The sequence below is a fragment of the Myotis lucifugus genome, unplaced genomic scaffold, assembly GCF_000147115.1.
Source record: "Myotis lucifugus unplaced genomic scaffold, Myoluc2.0 scaffold_765, whole genome shotgun sequence".
Taxonomy (NCBI): domain Eukaryota; kingdom Metazoa; phylum Chordata; class Mammalia; order Chiroptera; family Vespertilionidae; genus Myotis; species Myotis lucifugus.
The window spans coordinates 164,913-178,764 of NW_005871813.1; the positions used below are offsets into that span (position 1 = coordinate 164,913).

The 13,852-nt window shown below is 53.0% G+C and overlaps 1 protein-coding gene across 1 annotated transcript in view; it reads right to left on the bottom strand.

Moving 5' to 3' along the window:
- Nucleotides 1–36: 36 nt before the first annotated feature.
- LOC102428868 (high affinity cAMP-specific and IBMX-insensitive 3',5'-cyclic phosphodiesterase 8A-like) overlaps nucleotides 37–13,852 on the bottom strand; it is a 42,176-nt gene continuing 28,360 nt past the window's right edge. The window contains exons 10-18 of the mRNA XM_023746922.1: nucleotides 10,258–10,328; nucleotides 9,838–10,002; nucleotides 8,672–8,720; nucleotides 8,352–8,487; nucleotides 6,713–6,911; nucleotides 5,648–5,865; nucleotides 2,530–2,662; nucleotides 1,788–1,955; nucleotides 37–223 (exon numbers count right to left, since the gene is read on the bottom strand). Coding sequence (XP_023602690.1) covers nucleotides 80–223; nucleotides 1,788–1,955; nucleotides 2,530–2,662; nucleotides 5,648–5,865; nucleotides 6,713–6,911; nucleotides 8,352–8,487; nucleotides 8,672–8,720; nucleotides 9,838–10,002; nucleotides 10,258–10,328 — 1,283 coding nt within the window. The 3' untranslated portion in view covers nucleotides 37–79. The remainder of the gene's footprint in view (nucleotides 224–1,787; nucleotides 1,956–2,529; nucleotides 2,663–5,647; nucleotides 5,866–6,712; nucleotides 6,912–8,351; nucleotides 8,488–8,671; nucleotides 8,721–9,837; nucleotides 10,003–10,257; nucleotides 10,329–13,852) is intronic.

Consider the following 13,852-nt stretch of genomic DNA (forward strand, 5'->3'; position numbering starts at 1 on the left):
GCCCCAAGCATGACCTGGAGTCATACAGAATACAGCACTCGCTACTTGCTGCGCTGTCCTGCCATCTGGGGAAAGTCCTCTAAGAGTCCTTACCGTCCCACGCGTGGTACATGTCTGTGACGAAGTAGTCGATGAAGGAGATCTGGGACTTGGGGATGCTGCAGGTGTTTCGGTCAAAAGCTGGCATCGCCACAGGTAAGTCCAGCTTCTTTTCTTCTTCGGTCTGCAGAGCAGAAAACGCCAGAATTATGAGTCTCAGTGTCTGCTCCACTCCTAGAGCCCAGGGAGCTAGTGGTGAGAAGCCGACGGGGAGCCCCTGCCACCAGATTCCAAGTTGTTCCCCGAGTGGGGCCAGCTCTGCCAGGAGGGCCTCGGGACACCCCACCCACATTCTCAGCACCGGAAAGCCTCCTGCCGAAGCTCCTCAGTTAAGATTCCGAATGGCACCTGCGCCCACTAGCTGCCACCCTCCCCGCAGCCACGGTCCCAGCGCCGAGTGAGACACAGCCCTCACAGCATGGGGTCTGGTGGCTGTTCTCGTCTCCGGCCACGTTATCTTATCTGGAAAGATTCTGAACACCCCGAGATACGTGCCGCAAAACAGAACAAACATCAGCTCGGAGGTGAAGCCCTTTATGTGCAGTCACGTGTCCTTAGGAGGACGTCACAGAGCGCACCTACGCTGCCAGCCGGTGTGGCACGTTGGACCATAAGACCATGCTACCTGTGCGTCTCCGTAAGGTAAAAACGGTGCCTTGTGCAGGGCACTTAGCAGGACTGGGCGCTGCTGTGGGTGAGCAGGGAGAGAGGCTGGCACATCACTGCCCAGAACACAGATTTTATATACAAGCCCTTCCCTGCCTCCTGCCGCCAGAGACAGACATCGAACACGGAAGCTGCCAGTGCTGATCGGGATTTACTGGGAGGATCCAGGAGAAACTAGCCACTGGGTGTGGCGAGATCACCGTACGTCCACTGACGGGAGGGAAAGGAGGCCTGAGGATCAGTAGGAACAGAAAATCAAGAGGGAGAGAAAGAAATACGGGGACTGGCACGGCCACGGGATTTTGGCTGGTGCATGTTGGAACAGTTGTCAGATTAAGGAATTTTGTGTTGTTCATAAAAAAGAGGGTGTTTAGCCCTAACTGGTTTGGCTCAGCAGATAGAGCATCAGCCTGCAGACTGAAGGGTCCCGGGTTCGATTCCAGTCAAGGGCATGTACCTTGGTTGCGGGCATATCCCCAGTGGGGAGTGTACAGGAGGCAGCTGATCGATGTTTCTCTCTCATCGATGTTTCTAACTCTCTATCCCTCTCCCTTTCTTTCTGTAAAAAAAAAAAAGAGGGTGTTTAACATTATTTGGACTTTGGAAATGTTTTCTGTTCCGCTGACCCTCTCTGCTCTCCTGCACTGAACTGATGTGCTTTACATCGCTACACCCTGAAAATATTTCCCAAGTGCAGGCCAGGCTGGACCCACCGACCGCAGGTCTGTGAGAAGTGGCAGTGGCCCTTAGCACCCGGTAAAGTAGGTCCTGACGACCTGTGTCCTTGTCCAGGGTCTCAGGTCCTCAACAGAGTTACAGCGCTGCACCCTCAAGGCCGTCAGCGCGGGCTGTGGCGCGGGACGGGCTCCTCGGTGCTGAGACAGGTCAGTGAATAGGGTGTAGGCTGTGCTCTCAGAACTGAGAGGCTGTGACCGGTGAGAGCGAATCTACTGCCACCCCCACAGATACGGCTCCCACCACAGGGAAGTGGAAATTGAGGCACTTAAGAGGCAGTGTCTTACCTGAGAAAAATACTCCTCCGAGATGCGTGCAGCCCACTCGATGCACTGCTCCAAGGGCCGGCAGGGGTTGGACACGTCCGCACACTTGATCATCATCCGCTTGATCAGAGTCCGGTTCTCTGGAGACCGGAGCATCGTGTCGACGTCACGAGGGTTTGGCCCACTCCCCTGGAACATGGACGTTTAGAGCGATCAGCGTGGGCCCGGTGCCGCGCCTGCCTCACTGGCCCGGCCCCACTGTGAGCACGAGGCACTGCGTGTGGCTTCTCTCTGGCAGGCGGGGAGCAGGAGCAGGTACAGGCCACAACCAACTCTGTCCTGGGGGCAGGGCAGGGGCGTCTGAACCCTTGTCCTTGGGAAGGGGGGAGTCAGAGGCTGACAGACAGCGAGACCAGGTGAAGGGAGCCGAGTCCTCGACAGGACGTGCGAAGGGTAATAAGCCAGAAAGCCAGGGAGACACACAGGAGCGCAGAAGTAAACTGGGGTCCTAGCCTCACAGACGGGGTACTGGTGGGGGCTGGGCTGCGGTGGGAAAGGCTGGGAGCTGGTAGCAAGGGCTTCAGTGCACAGGGTGAGGTGGTGGGCAGACGGGGGCCTCACAGGAAGAGGGTCCAGGAAAGAATCGGTGCTTTTTTGTAAAATCTACTCCACTAAATCCACCGTGAGGACTGACAGAATAAACTCCAGGAACCAACAACACGGAGGAGCCCGCACAGGTGGCGTGGCAGCCAGTCCCCCTCACCTCGCTCTCCTCCAGCTCTGCCAAGGGCTTGACGACGCTGTTGACAAACTTATTGATGTGCTCGAAGTGCCTGGTCATCTCTGTGGCCAAGACCATGTCGATGATGGCCTGGCGCAGCGTCCGGTAGTCACTCCTGTTTCAGACGACAAACGAGAGGCCGCTGAGATCACACCCAGACCGGACAGGAATGTGACCTGGCACGTGTGTCCATGGAGCTACAGTCCTGACATCACTGGGAGGCGCACTTCAGAAGAATGGAGGTTACAGGCGAGCGCCCCAACAGAAGCTAAAATCAGAATCTTAAGGCAAGACCTTCCAGATGCAGTGTCCACGACGCTGTCCTCCCCGTCAGGCACCCAGTTCTCAGAACAGAGAAGGGACGCAGCCGGGTGAGCAGAGCCCGGTCTCGCTGAACATGGGGCCCGTGGTTGTGAATGTGCCCCACAGAGGACCCAGCGGCTTTCGTGCCCAGAAACTCAGCCCTGAGGGCTCAGCACGGCCAGGGAGTGCTCCACGCCTCTTCCCAGCACTGGCTTCTCATTACTTTCAAATTTCTATTTTCTGAGGACGCAAACCATACCATTAAAAACTCGAAAGGTGCAGAGAACGGTCAGTTATCAGGGCCTTGTGTACTTTTCCAGAGGTGACAGATCTGTACATATCCACACACAAGTGTCTCTGAATAAAACCTACTTTAAATCTACTCTGAAATGCTAGAACGTGGCAAAAGGGAGTTTAGTACAATCAGGAGTCTCCTTTTTATAAAATCCCACATTAAAACTTTCCTCAAAAACCCAAATGGACACATACTTTAAGTATAGTTGTTCATATGGGAAATCCTATATAATAAAAGCATAATATGCAAATCTACCAAACAGTGGAACAACTGGTCGCTACGATGCACACTGACCACCATGGGGGCAGACGCTCAATGCAGGAACTGCCCCTGGTGGTCAGTGTGTTCCCACAGGGGGAGCACCGCTCAGCCAGAAGCCAGGCTCATGGCTGGCGAGCGCAGCTGCAGTGGTGGGAGCCTCTCCTGCCTCCGCTGCAGGTGGCGGTAAGGAGTGAGGGGTCCTGGACTGCGAGAGCCCGACTTCGAGAGGGATGTCTGACATCCCCTGAGGGCTCCTGACTGTGAGAGGGCATAGGCCAGGCTGAGGGTCTCCCCCCCCCCCCCCCCCAGTGCACGAATCTCGTGCACCGGGCCTCTAGTAATACAATAATTAACAAATAGACATACAAAAATAAACTTACTTTTGCCCACCCCTGTATTCTTCGTGACAGAATACATTTTCCTTCTTCCCTGATGTTCAGTCTCTATCGTTAGACACCAAGGGGCCAGTGGTGAACAAAAGGCCCCATGATCTTACAGAGCTTAGGAATCTGCTCAGCCCTGCTGGGAGCTCAGCTGGTTAGAGCGTCATCCCATACGCCAAGGCTCAGGTTTGATCCCGGTCAGGGCACATACAAAAAAAATCAATGAGTGCATCAATAAGTGGAACAACAAATGGATGTCTCTCTAAAATCCTATCCTATATAATAAAAGGGTAATATGCAAATCAACCGAATGGCGGAATGACTGGTCGCTATGATGCATACTGACCACCAGGGGGCAGATGCTCAACACAGGAGCTGCCCCTTGGTGGTCAGTGCATTCCCACAGGGAGCACTGCTCAGCCAGAAGCTGGGCGAGTGCAGCGGCGGTGGCAGGAGCCTCTCCCGCCTCCAAGGCATTGCTAAGGAGCAGCGAGCAGATGGGCAGTAAGGAGCGAGGGTTCTCAGACTGCGAGAGGGTGCAGGTGGGCTGAGGGACCCCCCGAGTGCACGAATTTCTAAAAAGAATTGAATCAGCCCTAACCGGTTTGGCTCAGTGGATAGAGCATCGGCCTGGGGACTGAAGGGTCCCAGGTTCGATTCCAGTCAAGGGCATGTACCTTGGTTGCGGGCACATCCCCAGTAGGGGGTGTGCAGGAGGCAGCTAATTGATGTTTCTCTCTCATCGATGTTTCTTACTCTCTATCCCTCTCCCTTCCTCTCTGTAAAAAATCAATAAATATATTTTTTAAAAATTGAATCAGACATTAGACAAATAATGAAAAATGTGGTAAGTGCTACAAAAGAGACTTGGGACCGAGTAATGAGTGTGCGGGGCCATGGAAGTGACGTGTGGACCGAGGAGATGCTTGCTGGGCGGAGGGAGTGTCCCCAGCAGGTGACAGGCGCCCTGAATGTCTAAGGCTCCCGAGGTCAGCATTCCTCTTCCTTGTCTTCAAGTGTCAGGATGCAAAGGAGCTGCGCTAAGTGGAAGGAGACAAAGCCCACCCAGTAAGATGCCCCCTTCACTAGAATGTCCAGAACTGGCCAATCTATGGAGACGGAACTGGTCAGTGGTGGCCTCGGGCTGGAGGGCTGGGTGAGTGAGGAGTGACTGCTGATGAGTTTGATGTTTTCATTTGTGTATTTTAATCCTCACTCGATATTTTTCCATTGATTTTTAGGGTGAATGGAGAGAGGGAAAGACAGAGAGAAACATCGAGATGTGAATCACATCCATTGGTTGCCTCCAGCATGAGCCCTGACCAGGGCTTGGCCCGAGGCGGAGCCTACAACCAAGATATGTGCCCTTGACCAGAATCAAACCCGGGACCCTTCAGTCCACAGGCCGCTGCTCTGTGCACTAAGCCAAACCGGCTAAGCTGAGTTTGATATTTTGAGAGGAGGATGAACATGTCCTAAAAGTGATGGTGGTCAGGCTGCATTACTCTGAATAAAGACCACCATGCACTCCAAATGGGTGAGCAGTGATGGTGAACCTTTTGAGCTCGGCGTGTCAGCATTTTGAAAAACCCTAACTTAACTCTGGTGCTGTGTCACATACAGAAATTTTTTGATATTTGCAACCATAGTAAAACAAAGATTTATATTTTTGATATTTATTTTATATATTTAAATGCCATTTAACAAAGAAAAATCAACCAAAAAAATGAGTTCGCATGTCCCCTCTGAACACGCGTGTCATAGGTTCGCCATCACTGGTATAGTGTGTGAACTTACCCCAATAAAGCTGTGTGGAGAGAGAGACAGAGGGACCAACACCCTTTCTTGTTATCCTCACCTCTCCACGTTCTTGAAGATGTTGCTCCTGTCCTCCCTGGCGGTCAGCTGGAAGGCCAGGGCCGCGTGGTGGCTCTCCAACACGGCACAGTCGTTGTAGAGCACGGCCAGCGCGCTGCCCGCGTTGCACAGGAAGAGGTTGGTCCTCCCCGGGTGGTCCAGGTCGTGGACGGTGGCTGCGATGAGGGCGGCGGCCTCGTCCACTGAGTCTAACGCTTGCTGAAAAGGAGAGACCTTTTAGAACCGCACGGCACCCAGAGCAAGGACTCTGCATAGCTCTCTCCTGCCCTGTTACTTTACGGTAAGAGTAGCTCCGATTTCTGAGAAAAGCGTCTAGTTGAGCAAACCCAGCTTCCCTGTCGCGACTGTGAAAGTTGTATCTGTGCATGTTTTTTAGGGAACGTTACCGACTGTCACTCACACAAGTTAAGGACTTGCCCCAACACAGGTGTCCTCAGCGGAGAGGCGTGAATGGCTGAATGGCATGATGTGAATTATCTTAGTTGACGCGTTAGAAGTGTTTTCAGTTAGCGTTCTGAATGCGCACGTGTTCTCTATAGAGCAGTTCAGAAGCAGGAAGTTACAGCAGAACGTGGGGTCTTACATGCTGCTCTGTATTGTCCATGACAGTGCTCCCTCGGGACTCCTGTTCTACCCGGGCCTGGGGAATGATCTTTCTTTAAAAACAAAAACCCGGCTCTGAGGTTCGCCCTGCAGGGTGAGGAACTAACATCTGCTCAACACGCCCAGGTGCCAGACGTGCCCTCGTCCTCTCCCTGACTTTGGGGGACACGCGAGGGCCCTAAAGCGGCAATAGCCAACACTGAGTTGGCAGTACTTTCTTCTAGGCTCAGAGTGAAAGCCCAGTGCACAGCCCCTCCTGTTCGTGCTGCCTTTCTCCCTGGGGACCAGCCCGTCCTCTGCTTCCATGGAACAGCTGGGTCACGTGAACGGACACCGTGACTCCCTGTGTCACGGCGCGGGCCCCTGTGGCCGCACACGGGGGTCACTCCTGAGCAGCCACACTGCGTGGAACTGGGGGAGGCAGACACAGCCCACGGCGCACCTTGATCCTCTCCTGGCAGAGGAAGTAGGCGGTGGCGTGCAGCACGTCGGCAGCGTGGGTGGAGTTGTGGTAGGGGTTGGAGGAGTGGTAGTTGGCTTCCATAATCTGCAGCCACAGCCGCAGCGTCGTCTCCGAGCACTTTAAGAATTCACAGATCCCAAAGCGAGTGAAGATTTTGAGGCCAAGAAAAGTCAAAGGCCTGTAAGGAGAAACCGTCACAGCATGGAAGCCTAGTCAGACGCCAGAGCCAGCGAGGCAGCGGGGCCCTGCCTCCTGGGAGCCCGCACAGCTGGGCGGGGGCTCGGACACCTGCTACACTCGGTTCCTCAAAATCAGCAAGTTTGTAGCCAAGCTAAACTGGTGCCGCCTCGAACCCCACGTTCTCCTTTGTGCCTGTGCCACCCGCTGGGTGTCCTGCCTGGATTCAGTGACCGCACAAGAGCCAGACAGTCATACGCCCTCTGCTGGCCTCGTGTACGAGGTTCCCCTTGGAGCAGTGGTTCTCAACCTTCCTAACGCCGCGACCCTTTCATACAGTTCCTCATGTTGTGGTGACCCCAACCATAAAATTATTTTTGTTGCTACTTCATAACTGTAATTTTGCTACTGTCATGAGTCGTAATGTAAATATCTGATATGCAGGATGTATTTTCATTGTTACAAATTGAACATCATTAAAGCATAGTGATTAATCACAAAAACAATATGTAATTATATATGTTTTCTGATGGTCTTAGGCGACCCCTGTGAAAGGGTCGTTCGACCCCCAAAGGGGTCACGACCCACAGGTTGAGAACCGCTGCCTTAGAGGGTGAGCAACTGGCCAATCCTTGACCTGGCTTTTGGTTCAAAGGTCAAAAAATGTGGTTCTGCTGAGGCAGTGCCCAGAGGCAATGGGCTGGCAGGGCCTGAGCCGACCTGCCTTGGCCTGATTTCACGTGAAAGCCTGGTCACTAGAGCGTCAACCAGGAGCTTAAAGACCTGTCTGCCATGGGGTTTTCTTTTCCACGGTTTTTGCCAGGTCAGGGCCACGGAAGGAGAATGAGCACAGGCAGGCAGGCAGGCTGCCTGGGGACAGGTCACCCAGATTGGGGTGCGACCTGACGCTGTCTCCTGATGACCCCACGGGAGCGCACCTCCCCTGAGACTGCCCTGCCCCCACACCAGAGCCTCCACCTGAGGGGCACCCCTCCTGTGTGCCAACCAGCCCCCGCTTGGTTAACAGTTCTCTCCCAGCAGGTGCAATGGTAAAGGCACAGTCCCAGCGTCCTCGCCTGCCAGCACACCGGTCGCCATGCCTGTCGCCAACACAGCCGCCTGTTGTGCTGGTGTATTTGTCATTTTAGTTCTAGGCTCTGAGTGGGGCTCTTGGCTGTGATCCCAGGAGATCACCAACTACAGGGGGATCAGGGCCTGGATTTTACAGAAAAACCCTGCCATTTGGAGAAGTCAGCACTTGATCCGTTTCCCGCTTCCCAGAGTCTGTCTCCTCGGGGTCGTGACCAGGCCTCCTCCCTGGCTCCCCACGGACCCCCACCGCCCGGGACCAGGGACCAGCTCTGTGCAAAACCCACTCCTCAGGGCTTCTCCGCTCCGGCCCTCGGCAGCGAGCTGTTCGCTGAGCGCCAGGTGGGCTCACCTCTTCTGAGTGGCCGTCTCCAGCTCAAAGATGTTAAAGTCCCAGTCGTCATCGTTTTCCATGGCCTCCGCGATCCGCCGTGGGACATTGTGAAGGGACTCGGAGACGAGTAAGCTGCCCGAAATCTGATGCAGGTCTGGGGAGGGGTGATTGGGAGGACAGTGTTAGCAGGCTCTGCCCGTGAACCACTCCTGAGGGCACAGTGCTGGCTCAGGGCTTTGTTTCGGGGCTTTTAGGACAAACCATCGGGAAAACTAATTTTTATCATTTAAACTTGACTGTAATGTTAATGATCAAAAAAATTACAAAGGAAAACGTACTTTTTGTTGAGAGAGTATACTCATTACCAGATAGTCTTCGAAAACCGTCCTGATAAAAATCAAGGAAACGAGAGAGAGAAGTCACAGCTGTTCTTTACTTGATGCTCCCAGAGGCAGTAGGGCAGATTCTCCCTCCCCCCCCAGGGGCCCTCCCTTCCCTTCCATCGCCTGGCACTAGGAGGGAGGGGGCAGCGAGGGCAGCTTGAGAGGGAGGCCCCAAGGCCCGGCGTTCCTGCTGGCACTCAGACTGTTTGGTTTCTTGGTTTCTTAGGGACAACACCCCTCTTCCCCACCATTTTCCCACCCCACCCTCCTCACCCTAATGGACACCAGGCTTCCGTGTCCTCTAGAAAAAGCTAGAGTCTCCCTGGCCCTCTAAGCACCCCGACTCCGCCCAGCAGAGCCTGGGTGAGAGCTGCTCCCAGCCCCTATAGCAGCCCCCCCCTTTCCTGCAGGCCTCTCTCCCTCCCCCTGCTGTGTTACTGTCCGCCTCCCCACAGGCTGGGGGGCCTCTGTCTATAGGCCAGACCCATGTTAGACATGAGTCTCAACACACATTCCCATCATGGAACCTCGCTGTCTCTCTGCAGTCCTGATGTCATAACATTGGGCTGTAGGCGGCTACCGGAACCTGCTAAAGCCCAATGTTTAAGGTGTCAGATGACCTCAGAAAGCAGGACCTGGGAGGGAAGGGAAGTTTTATTTCTGACCAACACACAGGTGACGGTAGTGACGGACTGATCTGTCTTCCACACAGTTCTTCCCGTGGAGACCTCTATCCGGGACGGGCCTCACGAGCCCACGGCACCAGGCCTTCTCCCCGTGAAGCCGCAGACCCGGGCAGGGGGTCTGGAGGGAACCTGGGCCCTGTCCTGTTTCTGTGCAGCATCGAGCATTTATTTTTCTTTTTTTCTGCCCCCGTTTTCAAAATCTTTAAAACAATTAAGATTCATTTAAATAAATTGCTCGTAGGACCACTAAGCAAAAATGGGGCCCTGGCTCAGCAGACTGTCTGCCCTCCTCTGCTCCACGCTGAGCCCTGGGTGAGGCCGCAGGTGGGCGAGGCTGTGGCCTAGGCGTGCAGCGAGCCCTGTGCAGCAGCCCACGAACAGGTAACGGGGCAAACAAGACCAGCAGCTCCGCCGCAGCCCGGCCAGTGCACTTACATACATCAGGCCCCCAATGAGGTCCTTGGTATGAGGATCCTCTTCCTTCGCCCCGAACTGTGGGGAATACAGCTCCGAGGTTCTCAGAATTTCCAGGACGCGGTCTAAGGCTTCCGACACAGGCATGGAACTGTTCTCCTGGGCAGCATTGATGATATTGATCACCTGCAATATGGGAAGAAGAGACACGAGGGTCAGAGCCTTCAAAGCAACAGGAAAGCAACCCTGAGTCAGGCTGCCTGGTGCTCAGGGCCAACCCAAGACCAGTCAGCTGTTCCCGCCACACGTCCTCTCTCCGGAGGGAGGGCTGCATGGCCAGGAGGGCGCTGTTACTGTGCGGGCCCCTGGTTCTCATGGGAAGCAATCTGCTGGGAGGACAAGGGTGGTCTGCTCAGTGGAGACGGGCCACAAACTCCTCACCTTGGTGATGGGCGCCTCGATGGTCATGGAGTGGATCCGGGCCACGGAGGAGTGTCGCCTCTGGCTGGCCACTGCGGGGAGATCACACGGGCAGAGATCAGGGCCGGCACAGCCAGGGCTCGTGTCCTGCCTCTCCCCACCCCGAGGCCTCCGTGTACTGCACGGGGAGGGGTAGGAGCAGAACCACCCGGTCACTGAGCTGCCTTCCCACCCTCAGAGCCAGCACTGCTTCCCTCGGTTCCAGGCACGAGGATGCACTTGGCCCCAGACTGAACTTCTGATGTCAGAGAGAGAACAGGAAACAGTCCGCACGCCAAGGCCACAAGCCTCTCTGTGTTTATAATGAGGCCGATGACTGCTGGGCTTGCTGCGACCCAGGAGCAAGAGGCCCTGGGAGACAATGCCACAGGCTGTTTGTGCCACACACCCCGGAGCCAAAATACAGCTCACCACCAACGGAAACCCATGAGTTTCTGCGAAAGGTTTCAAGGCAGAAACCTTTGCTGTTTCCCACGGTTACGCTTAATCAGGACTCATTAGGGCAACACGTCTACCCGGCAAGCGGCAACTCCGAGCTCTGGTTTACGTTGTTGTTGGTCCTGCCAGACGTGGCTCCTTGGGGAGGCTGCGCTGGGGGGAGCCTGGGCCGTGACAGACAGCAAGAACCAGTGCAGTGATGGCGAACCTTTTGAGCTCATGCTGACATGCCAACTTAACTCTGGTGCCGTGTCACATATAGAAGTTTTTTGATCTTTGCAACCACAGTAAAACAAAGACTTACATTTTTGATATTTATTTTATATATTTAAATGCCATTTAACAAAGAAAAATCAGCCAAAAAAATGAGTTCACGTGTCATCTCTGACACGTGTGTCATAGGTTCGCCGTCACTGAACTAGTGTCACACAGAGTTCTGTGTGTCCCCCTGAAAGCTCCACTGTCGGGCCAAACCTCTGTACCAGGGACCTTAAAGGGTCACAGTGTTCCCCGGCCTGAGGGAGCTTCCCGTGACCAAATGGAGGCTCAGGAGCAGCACCGCGCGACGAACCAACCCCAGGCTCCCAAACGCTTTCAATGCTGGCGACCAGCATATGGGTGCTGACTTTCCCAATGTGGCCATTAAACCAAAAATAAGAACCACTATTTTATCACGATGTCATAAAAGGACTTTTTCTCATTTAAAAATGTGATAGTGACAGCTGCTCACAAAAACCATACCACAGTGTAAATGCAATAAAGTCGGGGAGAGAAAATGTACAGATGGTTGGGACTGTGTGTGCACAGAGTCCCTGAGCACCTGCAGACTCAACCATCACTGAGCAAGCATCAAGGTTACTCGGTACGAGGTCAGTACACAAGAGTCAACTGTAATTTTGTATGCTAGCAACAAACAATCGGAAATTGAAGTAAAAACACACCATGTGACAGCATCAAAGAACATCAGTATCTTCTATGCATATAAAAGCCTAATATGCACAGTGTCCCCTCAGGAGTTTGACCGGGAGACCGGAAGTTCGACCGGCTCACTATGACGTACACTGACCACTAGGGGCAGTGCGGATGGAAGGCCCCGGCCAGCAGCCACCAGGGACCCTGCCTGTACATGAATTTTGTGCACTGGGCCTCTAGTTTAGAAATAAATCTAACGAAAGATCTCAAAATTTATACACTGAAAATGCAAAATATTACTGAGATAAAATAAGCTACATAGAGACACAACATTTCATGGTCTGCAAGACTCAATATTACTGAGATTTCAATTGTCCCCAAATTGATCTATAGATTCAAGAGACTCCAAGATAAAACTCAGGAGACGGTGTGTGTAAACGAACAAGCTGGTTCTAACTGTCAGACCGAAATGCAAAGAACCCACAATAATGGCCAGGAGCATCTCGAGGAAGCTCACACTCTCAGGCGGCAGACTTCTCGTAAGGCTGCAGGAATCGCTGGCACTGCTACAAGCACAGACCAACCACCAGTGACACAATCCAGGACCTGATCATGTGTTATAGACCCGAATTTACGACGGTGCTACTACAAAACGTGTATTGCTGTTTTCCAATGCAGTGCTGGGCCAACTGGGTTTTAATGTTGGGGTAAAATTCCTCCTTGGTCTCTACTCGCTCCTGATAAAAAATTAACTTGAAATGGATCACAGACCTAAGGTGCACACAGGCTTCCAGAAGGAAACATGGGAGAACATTTTCATGACCATGGGGCAGAGGAAGAGTTCTTAACCAGGACACAGGAAGCACTAGCTATGAGAGAACACATGGATACAGTGAACTGGATTAAAGTTAAAATTACGAACCTGTGCTCATTAAAAGAGTGAAAAGGCAAACCACAGAAAATCTCTTTTTGATACATATATCCAATAGCGGCCCATATCTAGACTGTGTAATAAACCCCTCTGTCTCCCTCTCCCTTCCATGCTCTAAAAATCAAAGAAAGAGTCTCTGGTAAGGATGAACAAAATAAATAAATAAACCATTAGGTCATTCAGGCCACTTCTACATAATCTTTAAAAAGTATATTCCAATTAGAACTTAAATAATATTTGCAGAATAAGCCTCTCACTTGCCAAAATACAGCTCACCTCCCCACCAGAAGGGAAGCTTATGGCAAACTCCTGCCCACAGTGACGCACAGTAGGTGCTCACCTAAAACCATCGATCGGTTATTAGGAACTTGTATTTCAGCAAAACGGAAACCAGTTTTACCCTCGGCTAATTGATATAAACAAGAGTTGGATCCTGCAACATATTTCTGGTCACAAAAACATCACCAAACTTCTAAATAAAAACCCAAACACTTCTAATATTAAACACTGAAATAAGCATGAGTGATCCACATATTTAAGAAAGGCCAATAAAAACAAGTGAGGTCTTTATTTTAACCCGCTTATTCCAGTTGAGGGCCAGGGTGCCGCAGCCGCCCCGGCCAGCAAAGGCCCGGCAGGCCCCCTCCACGGCGGGGCCTCGCCCACACCCACTCGGATGGGACCTCCAGACACACACTTCCCAGCGTGCTCTCTGGGCTGCGGGAGGAAACCCAGGCCGCCTGGGAGAACGCACACCCCACACAGGCAGTGACCTGTCAGCACTGAACGTTACTCCAGGACCTGCTGTGACACTTTAGGTAGGAACTCAACCAGACAACAGACAGTACACTGGCCCTGTTCTTCATTCCCTGACTCCCTCAAAAGGCTCAGCATGGAGCCCACTGGCAGGAGCCGGAGGGGAGGGGAGTGACAGGATGCAGGGGAGGGAGGGGCAGTGGCCTGGGGATGGGGAGAGGGGAGTGACACAGGTTGCTGGGGGGGTGGGGGGCAGTGGCCCAGGGATGGGGGGGGAGTGACACAGGGTCGGGGGGGGGGGGTAGGGGGGAATGGAGAGGGATTTAGGGAAAATGAAAATAATGTCCATATAAGGAGTAAGATCCTTGAATTTTTTAAGAGCTTGTTAAGAACATTTACTATTTACTCTACTAAAAAGAATAATAAAATAAAAAAATTAAGGTGCCCTAAACGGGCTACCGGCATCGAATGGACGTAGAACGCAAAAAAGGCACAATATGCAGTGAATATGTTCTATTT